The 20,844-nt window shown below is 45.9% G+C and overlaps 1 protein-coding gene across 3 annotated transcripts in view; it reads right to left on the reverse strand.

The window, feature by feature from the left end:
* The window catches only part of PCSK4 (proprotein convertase subtilisin/kexin type 4), a 300,032-nt gene that overhangs the window by 36,584 nt on the left and 242,604 nt on the right, over positions 1–20,844 (reverse strand). For all 3 annotated transcript variants that reach the window (XM_063914303.1, XM_063914302.1, XM_063914304.1), the window contains 3 exons: positions 20,682–20,799; positions 20,102–20,281; positions 12,268–12,392 (listed from right to left, as the gene is read on the reverse strand). In XM_063914303.1, coding sequence (XP_063770373.1) covers positions 12,268–12,392; positions 20,102–20,281; positions 20,682–20,799 — 423 coding nt within the window. The remainder of the gene's footprint in view (positions 1–12,267; positions 12,393–20,101; positions 20,282–20,681; positions 20,800–20,844) is intronic.

A 20,844-nucleotide genomic window follows, 5' to 3' on the forward strand; every position in this document is an offset into this window, starting at 1 on the left:
CCGATGGGAGTGGGATAATATGCCCTCCGACTCCCACTCACAAACTCCCATAGACGTAGATCCAGTGGCCACATTACTCCACATGGTATCTTGGAACGTAGAGGGCCTTAATCACCCGGTCAAACGGAAAAAAGTGCTGGCTCATTTGAAACGTTTGTCTCCCCAGATTGTATTTTTACAAGAGACACACTGGTTGGATGATCCTAGACACACCCTCCGTGCCCCGTGGATAGGGAGTTGCATATCTTCTCCCTATCACACGAAATCTAGGGGTGTGGCGATTTTAATCCATGCCAACCTACAACACTCAATCCTCAGAAAACAGCTTGACCCAGAGGGCAGATTTTTATTATTAGATATAAACATACAAAACACGACATACACTCTCCTTAACGTATATGCACCAAATACCTCACCAGATTCTTTTTTTGCAGATCTGCTATCGACCCTTATAACCTGGGGAGGCCAAAACTTGATAGTTGGCGGAGATTTTAACACGGTCGTCGACCCATCCATGGACAGATCCAGGGTAAGTGCTACTACCTCTACTCCCCACACCCACTTGCTCTCCTCCTTCTGTACCCAACTAAACCTCCTAGACCCGTGGAGAATACTCCACCCCACCCAAAAAGACTATTCCTTTTATTCCCACCCCCATTCATCCCACTCCAGAATCGACTACATCTTTACCGGCACCAATCTCCTACCCAAAATCACCTATACATCTATCGAGAATATTATCATCTCGGACCATGCCCCTATATCTCTCCATCTCCAACTAGGATTACCACAACGCACCGCCTTGAGATGGCGATTTCCAGCCTACCTCCGCCAGTCTACTGATTTTATGCTTCACCTCAAACAGTCCTGGCATAACTACACCTCAGACAATAGCGATCAACAATTAGATTCACCAATCTTTTGGGGGGCGGCAAAGGCCGTCCTTAGGGGACACATTATGTCCTATACACACGCCAAACGGAAAAAATTTTCCTCCCAACTACACGCCCTGAGCTCCACTCTCACCTCAACATACCGCAGCTACACACAACACGACACCCCCGCCCACAAAGAGGCGTACCTCTCAGCCAAGCTTGTATATGATACATTTCTCACGGAACGGGCTCAGCTTTCCTATGACTATCAGCGGAATAGACTCCACAGATGGGGTAACAAATCAGGCAAATTATTAGCAAATTTAATCAAAGGACCCAAATCTCGTAACTGGGTCAACGCGATCATGCATGCGGACAAACTGACCACCACTCCTGACCTCATTTGTTCAGAATTTAGAAATTTCTACCAATCTTTATATACTAAAGGCCCTGATGATCCTGCTGCCAACCAATCATTTTTGAAGGAAGCAGACCTCCCCATTTTGACCCAAGAGGAGAGGGACTCCCTAGATAAACCGATAACAGTGGAGGAGGTGGTGGAGGTCATCAAGACCCTACCAAACAACAAAAGCCCCGGCCCAGATGGATACGGAGCGGAATTTTACAAAATATTAAGAGACGAACTCGCCCCTACCCTCACATCACTCTATAACCATATTCTCACCTCTAAACAGATCCCCATTAGGTTTAACGAAGCCACAATTATTGTCATACCAAAACCAGGCAAAGACCCCTCCCTGCCAGGGTCCTACAGACCGATCTCACTCCTTAATCAAGACTTTAAGGTCCTCACTAAACTGATGGCCAATCGACTACAGCTATGCCTTTCCCGTATTATATCGCCAGCGCAGATGGGATTTCTTAAACATAGACAATCAGTGCGAGGCATCAGAGTGGCGCTGGCAGCCATTACTCACTCCCACACCAATAATATCACAGACAACATCCTAATCAACCTGGACGCTGAAAAAGCTTTCGACAAGATCGCCTGGCCTCACTTAACAAGAGTTCTACTCTACCAGCGATTTGGCGAGACGTTTCGGGGACTGGTTGACTCTCTCTACATTAATCCATCTGCGCAGGTGATAGTTAACAATACCCCCTCCCCACCATTTCTCCTAGAGAGAGGAACTAGACAGGGTTGCCCCCTTTCCCCCCTCCTCTTCAACATCGCCCTAGAACCCCTTATACGATATATCACCAACTTACCCACCTTTCGTGGTATAAAAATTGGCAACAGGGAAATTAAACTTATGGCGTTTGCAGACGACATCCTTATACTTACCTCCAACCCACGACAGTCGATAACAGCACTACAAGAAGCTATTGACCGCTTTTCCTCTTTTGCAGGCTTCACCGTCAATTTCGACAAGTCGGAAGCATTGGCCATATTTCCCCAGATTACTAAAGGCTGGGATACCCCCTTCCCATTCCGATGGGCTAGCACCCACATTACATATCTAGGCATCATACTACCCGCTGACCCCACCCGTCTATACACCGACAACATCCACCCAATTCTCATTAAGATCCAGACAGAACTCACGCTATGGCAAACACTACCCTTAAATCTCTTGGGGCGCTGTAATCTAGTCAAGATGGTTAGTTTCCCCAGACTGCTCTACGTTCTGCAGATGTTGCCCATCATACTCTCAAAAGTTGATGTATCTCATCTCAATTCCTCGATCTCGAAATTTATCTGGGCCAATAAACGACCCAGGATAAGTCTTTTTAAGTTAACCCAAACAATACAAAATGGAGGGGTGAATCTGCCGAGCGTGGAGCAATACAACCATGCTTGTCTCCTCCGATTCGCCATGGACTGGATCCACGGAACGTCTACTTTTACCGACTCAATAGTCGACTCCCAATTCTGTGCCCCCCTATCCCTCAGCTACATCCTCCATGCAAACAAATCGGAAATATCTAACCTTCATTTGGATAACCCTCTATTAACCTCTACTATTGTAGCGTGGAGACTCTCCCGCAGATCTCTTAAGCTACACCACACCTACTCACTCTTTCTCCCTTTGGTAGGAAATACACAATTCCAAAATGGTCAGGCCCACACCCCCTTTACCAATTGGCACGCCTCAGGTATCACATGTATAGGAAACCTCCTCGACTCCAACAAAAGAATACTCACCTTCACGGAGGTGTCAACCAAATATGGAGTTAGCCCCCGCCATCGCTTTTATTTCTACCAAATATCACACTACATACGATCGACCCTCTCACATCTTACTGCCACAGACCTGGTTAACTCTCTGGACGCACTTCTGCGCTCAGGGACTTGCTCCATCTCAGCAATATATACCCGCATACGCACGGAACACATACCTACTACAGACCTCACACAAATACAAACATGGTCCACCCAAATCCCGTCAATGTCCCCGGAGAACATAGTGGATAGCTTTGCGAGCTCCCTCAAACTTATCCCTGCCAGCCTCTATCAAGAAATGGCATACAAAATACTACACAGAGCCTACATATCACCAAGGAGGAGCCATTTGATGGGCTTGTCCGACTCGGCTAAATGCTTAAAATGCTCTTCATTAATAGCAGATCTTATGCACTGCTTCTGGCACTGCAGCCACATCCAAAAATTTTGGACAGAACTACACACCTACGGAACTGCCGAGTTGGGCTTGCGCTTCCGATGTACTGCCTCTTGGGCGCTATTCGGGTATGTCCGTGACCAAAACGATATTCCCTCTCGAGACACAAAACTAATTATGATCCTCTCAGCGGTAGGCAGGAAGGCCATATTACAACAATGGATATCCAATACCCCCCCCACACTACCTCTAGCTACCGCCAGACTACTATTCCTATTCACAATGGACTGGCTGGAGACTTCCCTTAACAAAGAAATATTAACCCCCACCTTGTTTCACTGCTGGCGACGATTTATCAACACACTACCTATTCCGACAAAAACAGCCATTAAACAAAGCTTTCACTGCACCACCTGGTACGGGCTCCAAATTCTAGCAGATGACCCCCCCATCGCTCTTCCATAACTACACCCTAGCCCCCTCTCCGCTTCCCTACCTTCTACTCTTCTCTTGTTTTCTTGCTTTCTATTCCCTCTCATCGTCTCAACTCTGATTGCCCGCACCTGACCCTTAAGTTCTTACATCTACCTCCTCCTACTCCCTAACACTGGATATCTATCGTCTATCTCTTCTTATCACACTGTTGATGTCTCCGTGGATGGGTCGGCGGCCCCCGGGTTCTGGCAGGTACGATTAATAATGTTAATAATGTTGTTAATACTGTTAATGTTTTTATTGTTTTAGGATTTAGCGATCCCCAAAGGGGGAGACGCATTAATATGCTTTACTGCTAGGCAAAGAATCTGCTAATTAGCAGGAACACATTAACTGTTCCATCATATTTTATGTTTACTAACTTTGCTATTTGGTTACACAATACTATGATATAACATATATCTAAATGTATCGATGTAAAAAGTGAAAATGTGAGGTTCTCTGTTCTAGGCTTTGGATTCTATTTTCTCTTTCTTTTCACACACAACTGTCCCGGGTGGCTAATGTGGCCCCAGGTACAGTTGAATTATATGTCATTATATGTCATCATCTGTTATGATTCAACATGCCTTTTTGACCTCAATAAAAATATTTTGGAAAAAAAAAAGAGATAGTATACTCGTAACTAGTATGTATGTATAAAGAAAGAAAAAAAAACCACGGTTAGGTGGTATATACAATTATGGACGGGCTGCCGAGTGCCGACACAGAGGTAGCCACAGCCGTGAACTACCGCACTGTACTGTGTCTGCTGCTAATATAGACTGGTTGATAAAGAGATAGTATACTCTTAACTAGTATGTATGTATAAAAGAAAAAAAAACCACGGTTAGGTGGTATATACAATTATGGACGGGCTGCCGAGTGCCGACACAGAGGTAGCCACAGCCGTGAACTACCGCACTGTACTGTGTCTGCTGCTAATATAGACTGGTTGATAAAGAGATAGTATACTACTAATATTATATATACTGGTGGTCAGGTCACTGGTCACTAGTCACACTGGCAGTGGCACTCCTGCAGCAAAAGTGTGCACTGTTTAATTTTAATATAATATTATGTACTCCTGGCTCCTGCTATAACCTATAACTGGCACTGCAGTAGTGCTCCCCAGTCTCCCCCACAATTATAAGCTGTGTGAGCTGAGCAGTCAGACAGATATATAATATATATAGATGATGCAGCACACTGGCCTGAGCCTGAGCAGTGCACACAGATATGGTATGTGACTGACTGAGTCACTGTGTGTATCGCTTTTTTCAGGCAGAGAACGGATATATTAAATAAACTGCACTGTGTGTCTGGTGGTCACTCACTATATAATATATTATGTACTCCTGGCTCCTGCTATAACCTATAACTGGCACTGCAGTAGTGCTCCCCAGTCTCCCCCACAATTATAAGCTGTGTGAGCTGAGCAGTCAGACAGATATATATAATATTATATATAGATAATAGATGATGCAGCACACTGGCCTGAGCCTGAGCAGTGCACACAGATATGGTATGTGACTGAGTCACTGTGTGCTGTGTATCGCTTTTTTCAGGCAGAGAACGGATTATAAATAAAACTGGTGGTCACTATCAGCAAAACTCTGCACTGTACTGAGTACTCCTAATGCTCCCCAAAATTAGTAAATCAAGTGTCTCTCTAATCTATTCTAAACGGAGAGGACGCCAGCCACGTCCTCTCCCTATCAATCTCAATGCACGTGTGAAAATGGCGGCGACGCGCGGCTCCTTATATAGAATCCGAGTCTCGCGATAGAATCCGAGCCTCGCGAGAATCCGACAGCGTCATGATGACGTTCGGGCGCGCTCGGGTTAACCGAGCAAGGCGGGAAGATCCGAGTCGCTCGGACCCGTGAAAAAAAACATGAAGTTCTGGCGGGTTCGGATTCAGAGAAACCGAACCCGCTCATCTCTAGTTAGAACTTGGAGTCATAGAGGAGTCTAACAGTGAGTGGTCCAGTCCCATAGTGCTCATCCCGAAGCCCGACGGTAGCATACGCTTCTGTAATGACTTTCGTAAGTTAAATGAGGTGTCCAAGTTTGACGCATACCCCATGCCCCGTGTGGATGAGCTTGTAGAAAGGCTGGGAACAGCCAGGTTTCTCACCACATTGGACCTGACCAAAGGTTACTGGCAAATACCTTTATCTGATAGCGCCAAAGAAAAAACAGCCTTTTCGGTTCCGGAGGGGCTGTACCAGTATAAGATGTTACCCTTTGGGTTGCATGGGGCTCCAGCAACCTTTCAACGGGCGATGGATAAAATTTTGAGGCCCCATAGAAAATATGCAGCTGCCTATTTGGATGATGTGGTAATTCACAGTACAGACTGGGGGTCACATTTGGTTAAAGTACAAGCAGTACTGGACTCAATCAGAGAGGCAGGGTTAACTGCTAACCCAAAGAAGTGCTGCCTCGCAATGGAGGAGGTCAAATACTTGGGCTTCACCATAGGCAGAGGTCTGATTAGGCCCCAATTGAATAAAGTTGATGCTATTCAAAACTGACCTCGTCCAGTGAATAAAAAACAGGTAAGGGCTTTTTTGGGAATTACTGGGTACTATAGACGGTTTATTCCTAATTTTGCGACCACAGCGGTGCCGTTGTCAGACCTTACCAAAGGGAAGCAGTCAAATGTGGTGAAATGGAACCCTGATGCAGAAAAGGCGTTCCAAGCGTTAAAAGTGGCTTTGTGTTCACAACCGGTGTTGATAACACCAGATTTTTCAAAAGAATTTGTGGTACAGACAGATGCCTCAGAGGTAGGGATAGGTGCTGTGCTGTCCCAAACCAGAGATGGGGACGAACACCCTATCATTTATTTGAGTAGGAAACTCAATGAGCATGAAAAAAGGTATGCCATTGTGGAAAAGGAGGCTTTGGCCATTAAGTGGGCACTAGATACCTTGAGATATTACCTCTTGGGTAGACAATTCAGACTAGTGACAGACCATGCCCCTTTAAAATGGATGTATGTAAATAGAGGCAAGAATGCTCGTGTAACTAGATGGTTTCTAGCGTTGCAGGACTTTAAGTTTACTGTCGAACATAGACCGGGAACACAATTGGCCAACGCAGATGCATTGTCTCGCATCTTCTGTTTGGGGGCTACAAGTGTTCCGGCCCCTAGGTCGAAACAGGGGAGGGGGATATGTGACAAGAACACTGGGATAGTGTTTGAGGGCAGGTATATTTGTCCCAGGTTCTTGTCTTACATGTTTTAGAAAATGTTAACTTCTAGGAAAAATGCTTTTTGTTTTGTCTGAACCTTTTCAGTTTGCTGTAAAAGCTGGGTAAAGGCTCTGAGAGAGAGATAAGGCGAGTTCTAGACATTGGGCCCAGTTCGGGTCTTTGGCCTCACAGAGGGCTAATCAGGGTTTCAGCTGTGTAAGAGTGATATAGTGCTTCTAACCTGATTAGTATGGGCAGACTGCCTGGGAAGGCTGCAGGATCTGTGTGTGAGAGACACGCTTTCTGATGCAAGTAAGCTATACAGTATGTACTGAAGAACTCTGTGTTTTGTTTAGTGACAGTTAGGAACATCTTATGTTTAGTTAGTGCCGGACAGGCAAGGTATTTTTATTTTGGGGTTTGTTTTATTTTCTGTTTCAATAAAACTGGCCGGGGTCAGTTGTACCAGAAACTGGACTTGTGTTGTTCCTCAGCTGCTGCGTGCTGCCATATTCCCCAGGAAAAGGCACCTTGCACCCCTACAGTGTTACAATATGCTTAATTGGCTGGATGGCACCGGAGGCGTCCATATTAAGTTGGAGTGCCGGTAACAATTTGTTAGATATATATATATATATATATATATATCTATCTGATGGGGTCCCAGAGATATCACTGCACCGGGCCCGAGATTTCTGGTGCCGGCCCTGCCTGTAGCCACCAGGTCAGCAACAGATGAACCTCAAGGAGATCATGTGAGAGAGCTGATCCGATGAGGTAAGCCATCCCACTTGGAAAGGATTAACGTCTGCAGAGGTCGGGAATGAAATTGAGTGTACTCTACCATGTCGAAAGCGGACACCATCAGGCCTAGTACTTACATCGCCGAGTGTATTGACACTTTCTGGCGAGAGAGGAAGTATCTTATCCTGTCCTGATGCTTCAGGACCTTCCCCGGAGACAGAAACAGCCGTTGACTGTGTGTGCCCAGCAGTGCCCACAGGTGCACCATGCTCCAAGCAGGGACAAGTGAGGACTTCTTCCAGTTGATGAGCCATTTGTGATCTTGTAGGAAGTTTACCGTCAGTTGCAGATGACTGAGGTGACATCGTGTGAGTTTTCCAGGATCAGCAAGTCATCCAGATACGGCAGGATCCTTACTCCCTGGCGACGGAGATGAGCCGTCATCATGGCCATAACCTTGGTGAAGATCCGAGGGGCCGTGGCCAGTCCAAATGGCAGTGCCTGGAAATGATAGTGAAGGTTGCCAATAGCAAACTGCAGATATTGCTGATGCGATATGGCAATAGGTATATGCGGGTAAGCATCTTGTATATCCAGGGATACCATATAATCTCCAGGTTCCATGGCCAGTACAATTGAGCGCAGAGTTTCCATCGGAACTTGGATACTCTCACAAACTTTTTCAGTGATTTGAGGTTGAGTATAGGCCGGAAAGACCCATTGGGTTTCGGTACTAGAAACAGGGTTGAGTAGTATGCTCTGCCTCTTCGGGATAGAGGTACCGGCACCACCACTAATGTGTCCAGGAGGGAACTAACAACCATTTGTAGAGCTTGCGCCTGTAATGGATCCGAAACGATAACCGTTGTGCAGAACTGGCGAGGGAGATGACTCTTGAAAGAGACTGCGTTCTTGTGAGAGACAACTTCTCGCACCGATGCGTCTGAAGTGGTCTTTAACCAGACCTGGGTGAATCGCAGAAGTTGGCCTCCCACCCAGGGGGAGGCTTGTCCCGTCATGCAGCAGGCTTGTCATGTTTAGAAGCAGGCTGACGGGATGCCCAGGATTTTTTAGCCTTGGGCTTTGTGGTTTTGGAAGCACGAGATTGACCTTTTGCTTTCCTTTGAGACCGAAAGAAGCAAAAAGTGGTACCTTTTGCCTTCTGTGCAGAAGGAGTAGTGTTAGGGAGAAAGGCAGTCTTAGCAGCCGCCAAGTCAGCCACAATTTTATTGAGGTCTTCACCAAACAGGATGTCTCCCTTTAACAGGGAGTACCTCCCCGGTCTTTTTGGAGTCCAGGTCCACCTTCCATGACCTCAACCACAGAATACGGCGAGCTAGGATGGACGTGGTCGATGCCTTGGCCGCCAACACACCAGCCTCAGAGGACGCCTCCTGAATGTAATAGGCGGTGGTGGTCATGTGAGACAGGTACTGTCTGGCAATGACTGATATATCCGGAGGCAGCTCTTCCTCTAATGCCTGAATCCATGCTTCAATTCCTTTTTGCAGCCCAAGAGGATGCTATAGTGGGTCTATGTACAGCACCTGTAAGGGAGTAAATAGACTTCAGGCATCCTTCCACATGCTTATCTGTCAGCCACCGGTGGTGAATTTTCCAATTTGTTACACAACTCTGTAGGGAGAGGATAGCGAGCTACTATCCTTTTAGACAGGGAGAATTTAATTCCTGGAAAAGACCAGGGGCTCTTGTCGTATGTCCACTAGATGGTCAGAAGTAATAACGTTTTAGTTACCTTCTGATTTTAAAATCCATCAGCTTTCTTAGACACCAGAGTGGAAGCCTCGTCATCATCAGTGATTTGTAGGATCTGCTTAATAGCAACCACTAAGTTAGGGACATCAACCTGAGTGTGGATTCCTCGTCAGAAGCAGCTGTGTCACTGTCTGACGGGACAGTATACTCCTAATCCTCATCAGAAGAATCTTCTGAGAGATTAGTGGATTGTGAGGAGGAAGTAGCCTGCTTAGATGACCCCTTGACGTGAGAGTGACTTGGGGCAGTTTTATGTCTAACCAAGGAGTGACTCCATAGCTGCAACTGGGTAGACAAATTATCCGTCCAAGGCGGATTTACCATAGGGACAATATGTGGCTGTAATTGCACAGGAGGTCCCATAGGGGGCGTAAGGCGTGTCACAAGCGTATTGAGCATAGTTGAGAACGCCGCCCAAGGTGGCTCCTGATTGGTTACAGGAGCGGCGGACTGACTGGGATATGTATGACACATAGTACACAGACCGTTATACAAAACTCCCCCCTCAGGCAAATCCTTGGCGCATGCGCTGCAGGATGCATGAGCGTCCTCGGATTTCCCGCCCTTTGTGTTAGACATTATTAGTGAATGCAACAGCAGAGCGCATTAGTATAATACAGCCAGACAGAGTACAATACCTGCGAATAAATTCCCTAGTATTTGACTGTGTACACAGTACACAAACACCAGCGAATAAGTCCGGTATTATGCGACTGAGCCCGCAGTACACAACACCAGCGAATAAATCCGATATTAGATGACTGAGTACACAGTAGAGTACACTTTGGCCCTCATTCCGAGTTGTTCGCTCGGTATTTTTCATCGCATCGCAATGAAAATCCGCTTAGTACGCATGCGCAATGTTCGCACTGCGACAAGTAACTTTGCTATGTAGAAAGTATTTTTACTCACGGCTTTTTCATCGCTCCGGCGAACGTAATGTGATTGACAGGAAATGGGTGTTACTGGGCGGAAACACGGCGTTTCAGGGGCGTGTGGCTGAAAACGCTACCGTTTCCGGAAAAAACGCAGGAGTGGCTGGAGAAACGGTGGGAGTGCCTGGGCGAACGCTGGGTGTGTTTGTGACGTCAACCAGGAACGACAAGCACTGAACTGATCGCACAGGCAGAGTAAGTCTGGAGCTACTCTGAAACTGCTAAGTAGTTAGTAATCGCAATATTGCGAATACATCGTTCGCAATTTTAAGAAGCTAAGATTCACTCCCAGTAGGCGGCGGCTTAGCGTGTGTAACTCTGCTAAATTCGCCTTGCGACCGATCAACTCGGAATGAGGGCCTTTAATCGGTAAATACTGTGAAGCACTATATATGGACCCTGACGCACCTAGTCCCTTAGGGTACAGAATACAGTGATAGATATAGCTGGGATACACTGAAAGTGAAATCCACACAGCAGAAACAGGCACACACAGTCACAGTGACCATGGAGATAATTATTTTAGTAATACAATAAAACTGCACTGGACTAGTGTATGTATATTATATATAACAATGCACGGTCTGAGACCGGATGTATATATCAGAATACTCGTACAATATATTCTGGCACAGGTACACTTGTTCTTAACTAACGCTGTCTTAATATCGACATGTAGAATACTTAAGTGCTTGTAAAACCACGGCGCTAATGTACAGGCGGGTTTACAAAGGAGACCTTGCCCTGCAGTCCCGAAGACCAGTCGCATCTATTTTAGAAAATGGCGCCCAGCGTCTCAGTCAGGGAATGAGGGAGAGTGTGAGACAGCTCCAGGGTGGGAACAAGAGCAGTAGATGGCGCCCTGGGCCGGGAAAGAGGCTACAGGTCAAGCGCCGGTTCCCCTGGTTACAGTGTCCACGCCAACGTTGCAATCCATCTCCCTAGACTGCGACAGGAACGCGATTTAGTGTGCAGCAGCTCTACTCTATCCCTTAAACTGCATGCTGTGGCGGCCAGCTCTAGCAATCATATTATAAACCATTGCTACTGTTGTCATAATTTGAACCGCTTGCAAAGAGAAAGGGGGGATTCTGAGCAACCTGAACCCCCCCCCCCCCCCACCTGCGTTTGCCTATGCAACTACCGAAAGAGAGAAACCGTCCTCACATGTACGTAGGTTACCCCATGCAGAGAGCCAGGATTGGGAGAAAATAGTCTTTTAGAATCTCCTACAACTTCAGGACTTTTTCTTACACTACCAGTGTGCTGAGACGAACTAAACCTTTTGAGAAATCATTCCACTCACTCAAAATAAGGTCCCTAGCCCCATCTCCTTCACCCAACACTAAAAGGAAAACTCAGCGGTCTATTGCTGATTGAGTAGTGTTACTTAATGGCTCCTAAACACTGCACTGTTGAGGAGTAGTTGAACTCACACTTCCTATCATGAGTTCTATCAGCAGGACGAATACCGCTTGTGCTTAGCAGTGAAGGCGTTAAAGATCATACAAGATAAATTAGAAAAAAGACTGTAAGCTCTACACAAAATGATTTTCTGTGCAGGGTCAAAATATCTATTTCAACGAACAGCACATCCTGCTCCTGTAATACTCTTCTACACATACAAAAGTGTGGCGTTTCTATTTTATGTACAACATTTTTCTTTATGGTGAATACCATTGTTCTTGTAATTCCCCTTGTTCACCAGTTCCAGGGTCCACATTCCTTGTGGATTTTCATCCCAGGTGTGTGTGCTCATGAAAGTCCAGTTGCTATACCCTTTTATGCTGGTGTCATAAGGCCTATAAATGAAATCAGTATTAAACATAGCAGAACGAGGACATTTCTTCAGCAGCAGTCATAGTACCCAAATAAGCAGAGGGGTCATCAAAGCCAAAAGGTATGGTGCTGTTGTTGGTGCTGGGGAGTAAATGCTGAAGTGAAGGGAGGAAAAGCACATGAGGGAAGAGGGTACTCTCCCGAGGACATGGATACACAGACAGATGAAGGCAGCACTCGTCTGACTGTTACATAAAAATCCACTGCCAGTCACCGCAGTTGAGATGAACTGAAATAAGACTGTGGTGACTGTCAATGTCTTTTCATGTAGATGTCCCATGACTACTGCCTCTATCTATCTATCTATCTATCTGTGACTGTATATGTCAGATAATAGGATTTTAATTACCTGCCGGTAAATCCTTTTCTCGTAGTCCGTAGAGGATGCTGGGGTCCATTTTAGTACCATGGGGTATAGACGGTTCTGCAGGAGCCTTCGGCACTTTAAGACTTTTCAACAGTGTGAACTGGCTCCTCCCTCTATGCCCCTCCTCCAGACCTCAGTATAGGAACGGTGCCCGAGGAGACGGACATTCTCGAGAGAGGAATTACTATTAAACTTGTGGCGAGATTCACACCAGCTCACACCATCCATAAACAACATGTCGGCTAACATGGCCTTTAACATAAGTCATGCCAACCAGAATGCATAACGCAACAGCTGTTAACAACTGAACACATGAAACAATGTGTAAAAAGATAAACGTAATCAGCAGGAAAAAAAAAAAAAGAGTACTGGGCGGGCGCCCAGCATCCTCTACGGACTACGAGAAAAGAATTTACCGGCAGGTAATTAAAATCCTATTTTCTCTTACGTCCTAGAGGATGCTGGGGTCCATTTTAGTACCATGGGGTTATACCAAAGCTCCCAGTACGGGCGGGAAAGTGCTAATGTTCCTGCAGAACTGACTGACCAAATTGAAGGTCGTCAGCAGCCAAGGTGTCAAGCTTATAAAACTTATCAAATGTGTTTGCACCCAACCAAGTAGCAGCTCGGCAGATTTGCAAAGCAGAGACCCCCCCGGGCAGCCGCCCAGGATGAACCCACTCTCCTTGTAGAGTGGGCTTTTACCGAAGTCGGTAACGGCAATCCTGCTGTGGAATGAGCATGCTGAATGGTACCCCTGATCCAGCGTGCAATAGTCTGCTTAGAAGCAAAACCCCCAATCTTGTTGGGGTCATAGAGGACAAACAGAGATTCTGTTTTCCTTATCCGAGCCGTTCTTGCAACACAAGTCCTCAGCGCTCTGACGACATCCAAGGACCTTGAGACGGCTGAGGTGTCAGAAGCTACTGGCACCACCATTGGTTGGTTGATATGAAAAGAAGACACAACCTTCGGAAGAAAGTGCTGTCGTGTTCTCAGTTCAGCCCTATCTTCATGAAATATCAAATAAGGACTCTGTGACAGCTCCTAATTCAGACACTCGTCTGCCTGAAGCCAAGGCCAACAGCATGACCACTTTTCAAGTGAGAACTTTAACTCCATCTCTTGCAGAGGCTCAAAACAGTCCGATTTAAGGAACTGCAACACCACATTAAGATCCCATGGCGCCGCATGAGGCACAAAGGGAGGTTGGATGCGCAGAACCCCTTTCACGAATGTCTGGACCTCAGGAAGAGAAGTCAATTGTTTCTGAAAGAAAACTAACAAGGACGAAATCTGAACCTTGATAGATCCTAATCTCAATCTAGCATCCACACCTGCCTGTATAAATAGGAGAAGTCGGCCTAATTGAAACTCCACCGCAGGAGACTTCTTGGTTACACACCAAGATACATATTTTCTCCAAATGCGATGGTAATGTTTGGACGTTACCCCTTTCCTGGCCAGAATAAGTGTGGGCATGACTTCATTGGGAATACCCTTACGGGCTAGGATCTGGCGCTCAACAGTCATGCCGTCAAACGCAACCACGGTAAGTCCTGATAAACTAACGGCCCCTGCTGAAACAGGTCCTCGCGAAGAGGAAGAGGCCGAGGATCTTCCATTAATAACTCTTGAAAATCTGGATACCAAGCCCTCCTTGGTCAGTTCGGAGCAATGAGTATTGCTCGAACTCCTGTTCTTCTGATGATCTTGAGAACTTTTGGAATCAGTGGAAGTGGAGGGAACAGATACACCGACCGAAACACCCACTGGGTCACCAGTGCATCTATCGCTATTGCTTGTGGGTCTCTTAACCTGGAACAATATTTCTGAAGCTTCTTGTTGCAGCGTGATGCCATCATATACACTTGAGGAACACCCCAACAACTTGCCACCTCCGCAAAGACTTCTTGGTGGAGGCCCCATTCTCCTGGATGGAGATCGTGTCTGCTGAGGAAGTCTGCTTCCCAGTTGTCCACTCCCGGTATGAAAATTGCAGACAGAGCTTTTGCATGTCTTTCTGCCAAGAGGAGTATCTTTGTCACCTCTGCCATTGTTGCTTTGCTTTTTGTTCCGCCTAGACGGTTTATGTAAGCTACTGCCGTTACATTGTCAGACTGGATCTGTATGTGACGACCTTGAAGAAGGTGTGCTGTTTGATGAAGACTGTTGTACACAGCTCTCAGCACCAGAATGTTTATGTGAAGGTGAGTTTCTTAACTTGACCCTCTTCCTTGGAAGCTTTCGCCTTGCGTGACTGCTCCCCATCCTCGGAGACTTGCATCCGTGGTCACCAGGATCCAGGTCTGAATCCCGAACCTGCATCCCTCCAGGAGGTGAGAAATTTCTTGCCACCACAGGAGCGAAATTGTGGCTTTCGCTAAAAAGATTATCCTTTGATGCATGTGGAGATGCGACCCTGACCACTTGCCTAGGAGGTCCCACTGGAAGACCCTGGCATGGAAACGGCCATATTGTAGCGCCTCGTAAGCTGCTACCATTTTCCCCAACAGGCGAATGCACTGATGAATTGATACTGTTCTTGGTCTCAAATGTTGTTTGACCATGCTCTGGATGTCCTGAGCCCTTTCCACCGGTAGAAATACTCTCTGTATCTCAGTTTCCAGTATCATTTCCAAAAATGATAATCTCATTGTCTGTTCGAACTGAGATTTTGGAAAGTTGATGATCCAACCGTGCTGTTGAAGCACCTTCTGGGACAATGATATGTTCTGGAGTAGCTTGTCCCTGGATCTCGCTTTTATGAGGAGATAGTCCAATTATGGAATTATGTTGACTCCTTGTTTGCGAAGGAGAACCATCATCTCCGCCATCACCTTGGTGAATATTCTCGGAGCTGTGAAGAACCCGAACGGTAATGTCTGGAATTGGTAGTGGCAATCCTGAACCGCAAACCTCAGGTATGCTTGATGTGGCGGGTAAATGGGGACATGCAAGTAAGCATCCTTGATGTCCACCGACACCAGAAATTCCTTTTCTTCTAAGCTGGAAATCACCGCTCTCAAGGATTCCATCTTGAATTTGAACCTTTTCAAATTAAGATTCAGAGATTTTAGGTTTAAAATCGGTCTGACCGAGCCATCCGGCTTCGGCACCACAAACAGGCTTGAATAAAAACCTTGGTTTCTTTGTTCGGCAGGAATCAAGGCAATTATTTTGTCTAGACATAATTTCTGTATTGCGTTCAGGACATTTGTGCCGTCCTGAGCAGAAACTGGCAAGGCTGATTTGAAAAAAAATCGGCATGGGGGAAGGTCTTGAAATTCCAACCTGTAACCTTGGGATACTATCTGTAATATCCAAGGATCCAGGTCTGAATGAAGCCAGACCTGGCTGAAATATAAAAGACGTGCCCCCACCCGATTGCACTCCCGCAGAGGAGCCCCAGCGTCATGGTGTAGCTTTTGCAGAAGTAGTTGCTGACTTCTGCTCCTGGGAGCTTGACGGTGTTGTAGATTTTCTACCTTTTCCTCTCCCTTTTCCTATGACAAAAGGGGTACTCTTAGCCTTTTTGTACTTGTTGGGCCGAAAGGACTGCATAGTATGATAATTAAATACTTTTTTTTTTTTAAGCCAGTGTAGCTGCCGACTGCAGAAATGCTGACTTGCCAGATGTAGTAGTTGATATCATGGCATCTAGTTTCCAAAGAGGGCCTCACCATTGTAGGGGAGCACCCAATATTTCTTTTGGATTCAGCATCAGCATTCCATTGGCGGATCCAGAGCGCCCTGCGGCTGAAATCGCCATAGTAGAGGCCCTTGAGCCCAGTAAGCCTATGTCCTTCATAGCCTCAACCAAGTAACCTGCAGAATCTTTGATATGGCCTACAATTTGCAGCATATCATCTTTATCGACCGTGTCAATATTAACAATTAAATTGTCTGCCCACTTTTCCACTGTGTTCCCTACCCACACAGAAGCAATCGCGGGCCTGAGTAAAGTACCCGTAGCAACATAGATGGACTTTAAAGTCTTCTCTAATTTGCGGTCAGCAGGTTTAATGAAGCTGACCCTGGGGGAGGGTAAAATGATTTTCTTTGACAACCTAGAGACTGAGATAGAAAGAAAAAACAGTTAGAAACAAAAGTCTCAAACTGTAAAATCCAGCGCTATATGAATTAATTATTAATATCAATCTCTGTTTCTTTGAAGCAGCTGAGTAAAAACAGCTTGCTAGGCTGCAAAACGACAGAAATTCTTAAAACAAGTGAAAATTACTCTGCACTAAGAAACACTGTATAGATTAGATGTGTGTGATCTGTCATGGAGAATAATTGACTCAGTGGGACTCAATATAGATCAAAATAAGTTACTTTATCCAAAATATTTATAAGTAACATACAACATGCAACAAAACACACAAATAATATCAGAATGGTTACTTATACACAAGAGATAGCAAGTTTATAATAAACCAACAAAAAGACTTATTAGTTATAGCTATTCAATCTCTCTATAAGTAAGCAATAATGATATAAAAAAGTATCATCCGTCTTGAGGAAGTCTCCGCTTGCTACGAAACGCGTTGACGCCCACCTCTTCTAATTGTGCTCTCCATTTGGTCTTCACTGCCATATCAACTACCTCACAGTTTTCTGACAGCTCACGTACATCGCTGTAAGTAACCACTGCTGTTTAACCTGCTAAACTGTGCCTGACCCTTGCTGAGAGGTCTAAATTATACAGCATAATTGCCGGCGGCTACACAACACACCAGCGGGCAGCGTTCATCCATACCGCTGCAAGAACGTGCCGCTGGGTGCTGGCTGAGCTCCATTTGACCCCCGCCGTAAGGTCCGGATCATACAGCATAATCATTGACATCTGTGCAGCACAACCAGTGGGTAGCGCTCGTCAGAGAGCCAGGACGTATCAGGTCTCTAAGCGGGGCTGTCATCTCCAGTGCTAGTAAGCATTAACTGCATCTTATCATTTATACCACGTGCATCACTGCTAACAGGACCCTGCATAAATCAGGAACCAGCACGTGGGTAAATATTCTATTAGCACACGCTGTTTATCCCATTGGAATTACTGTGAACTATTTGCGGGACTTCCATCTTATAAACACACTGGGACGCCAGTGTAATAATTTTTGCATCATCTGAGAGAGCATTGTTTCTAATTAGATTTTATGCATGTTTGATACTTTTTTTATATCATTATTGCTTACTTATAGAGAGATTGAATAGCTATAACTAATAAGTCTTTTTGCTGGTTTATTATAAACTTGCTATCTCTTGTGTATGAGTAACCATTCTGATATTATTTGTGTGTTTTGTTACATGTTGTATGTTACTTATAAATATTTTGGATAAAGTAACTTATTTTTATCTATATCGAGTCCCACTGAGTTAATTATTCTCCATGACAGACCACACACACATCTAATCTATACAGTGTTTCTTAGCGCAGAGTAATTTTCACTTGTTTTAAAAAACCTAGAGACTGAGGTGTCTATCATTGGGGGTGAATCCCCCTTACGCCTATCCTCTTCAGGATAAGGGTACGCTATCCTTAGACGGAGGAAAAGTCACCACCTGTTTTTTATTTAATTTAAAATAATCTTTTTCCTCAGGTGGAGGTGTTGTGTCAGGAAATTCCAACACCTCTTTTATAGTGACTATCATACATTGAATGCTCTTAGCCAGTTTGGGATCTACCCCCCTCAAATCTCCAGTGTCGACTTCAGTGTCGGAATCTGTGTCAGTGTCCCTTTGCATAATTTGGGTCAGAGACCTTTTCTGGGAACAGGAGGGGTCCCGAGTGGGTGACATGGAGGAATCAGCAAACAGAGCATCCTCCACAGACTGTCTTGCTTTGTCTGTTGTTCAGACTCAGAGAATTTACATATTACTCTGCAGCTTTCACACCCACACAGGCTCAGAACACTGTTGTGCCTCCAAAATGGTTTCCTCTGGGGAAGAACTTTCTCTAGACCTGTTACACACGTGTACAGTCACACCACTCACACACACAGGGGAGCTATTGGGGACCGATCTACCTAAAGTCTGTCAGAGAGACCCAGAGGGGATTGCCAGTCCACACCACGCGCCCTATATGTATTACATACAATGAATATACATATATACCAAAACAGCGCTTTTTGGGGGTAATTCCAAGTTGATCGCAGCAGGAAATTTTTTAGCAGTTGGGCAAAACCATGTGCACTGCAGGGGGGGGAGGCGGCAGATATAACATGTGCAGACAGAGTTAGATTTGGGTTTAGATTGCAGATTGAACTCACCACACCCAAATCTAACTCTCTCTGCACATGTTATATCTGCCTCCCCTGCAGTGCACGTGTTTTTGCCCAACTGCTAAAAAAAATTCCTGCTGCGATCAACTTGGAATTACCCCCTTTATCCAATGTGAAGCCCGCAGACTTCAATAAATTATGTGCTCCCATCCCCTTCTATAACACCCTGGTACTTGTATCAGCGATGTGTGAGGTGAAGCAGCCTGTAGGATCAGCGCTCCGGCGTCTCTGTGAGGAGAAAATAGCGCCAAATGAGTGTTACAACCAATTCTGAGGTGAAGCCCCGCCCCCTGTAATGGCGCGGTTCAGCCACAGTAATATTTATACTGGCAGGGGTAGTGTACATCAGCGGCTCACATGTATGTACATTTTGCCAGTGAGAGTAAGGATTTATCATGTCTCTCAGAGCACGCCCCACCCCGCACACCCTGCGCTGAGAGACATGTTGCTGCGCAGCGTCCCTCGCTGCACTGGTACCTTTATGCCGCCATGATGACCGGAGGGCTCCTTTCTGCAGGTCTCCGGTTAATACTCACCAGCCTTCTGACTTCTGGCTCTGTTAGGGGGTGGCAGCAGTGCTGTGGGAGTGAGCAGCAGCCAGGCAAGGGCTGTGTTCAGTACCCTTCAGGAGCTTATGGTGTCCTGTGAGCAGAAGCAGAGCCATTAAACTAACTGAGAAGTTGGTTCCTACTCCCCCCCCCTAAGTCCCACGAAGCAGGGAAACTGTTGCCAGCAGGTTCCCTGTAAAATAAAAAAACCTAACAAAGTCTTTTTCAGTCAAACTCAGTAGAGCTTCACTGATGTGCAGCCAGTCTCCCGGGCACATTTTCTAAACTGAGGTCTGGAGAAGGGGCATAGAGGGAGGAGCCAGTTCACACTGTTGAAAAGTCTTAAAGTGCCGAAGGCTCCTGCGGAACCGTCTATACCCCATGGTACTAAACTGGACCCCAGCATCCTCTAGGACGTAAGAGAAATTTTATTTTTAGCAATGATAGTATCACAGCTCACACTGTATTCTCACCTCAATGCAACCAGCACAGTACGAGTGCCCATGGGACTGGTGAGGTAGATTTCAAGATCACCCCTACGGGTATAGCTGAGAGAGATTTGGGCCTGGACATGCTCCAAGGACAAGACATAGTTGGGTGTCCCAGTGCATGAACTGATGTTCTGACTTAATACAAGACTTGAGGACACTTGCCTACAAGGGACAAAAAGATGATTAGCAAGAAATCGACCATGATATTATGCAACAAATGTAAGATAAGTTGTGAGGGGTCGGGTACGGGATCCTGGCGCTGAAAAGGGCTGCGGCCAGAAAACCAACCTCGGCATCTCGTTGGTCATAATCCCGACAGTCCTAGGGTAAGTACTCTAGCCCTCTCCCCTCCCTCCCCTTAAGCCTTCAGGATGCCGGTCTACCATTCGCCGGCATCCTGAGCGCAGAGATGCCAACTACATCCCATTGTGAGTTATTAATTATAGCTTAAATATGTACAGGATATGACATGGTCTATGTACATAAATAGGAATAGCAAAAGGTTACGCCATCACCCAGAAATGGACTTTAGTGAGAAAACAAAAGATCTGTGGTCTCTTACTGAGGACTGGTCACAAAACTGATCAAACACCTCCTCTGAGGGTGTGTTGTTACCCACTTCTGGGCTAGATCCACCACTCGTCCAGCATCCAGAAGTCCATAGCCATAATGGTGACTAACTGGATAGGGATAAAAAGAAAATGAAGAATGAACTTCAATTGTGC

The sequence above is a fragment of the Pseudophryne corroboree genome, chromosome 1 (genome assembly GCF_028390025.1).
Source record: "Pseudophryne corroboree isolate aPseCor3 chromosome 1, aPseCor3.hap2, whole genome shotgun sequence".
NCBI classification, from domain to species: Eukaryota; Metazoa; Chordata; class Amphibia; order Anura; family Myobatrachidae; genus Pseudophryne; species Pseudophryne corroboree.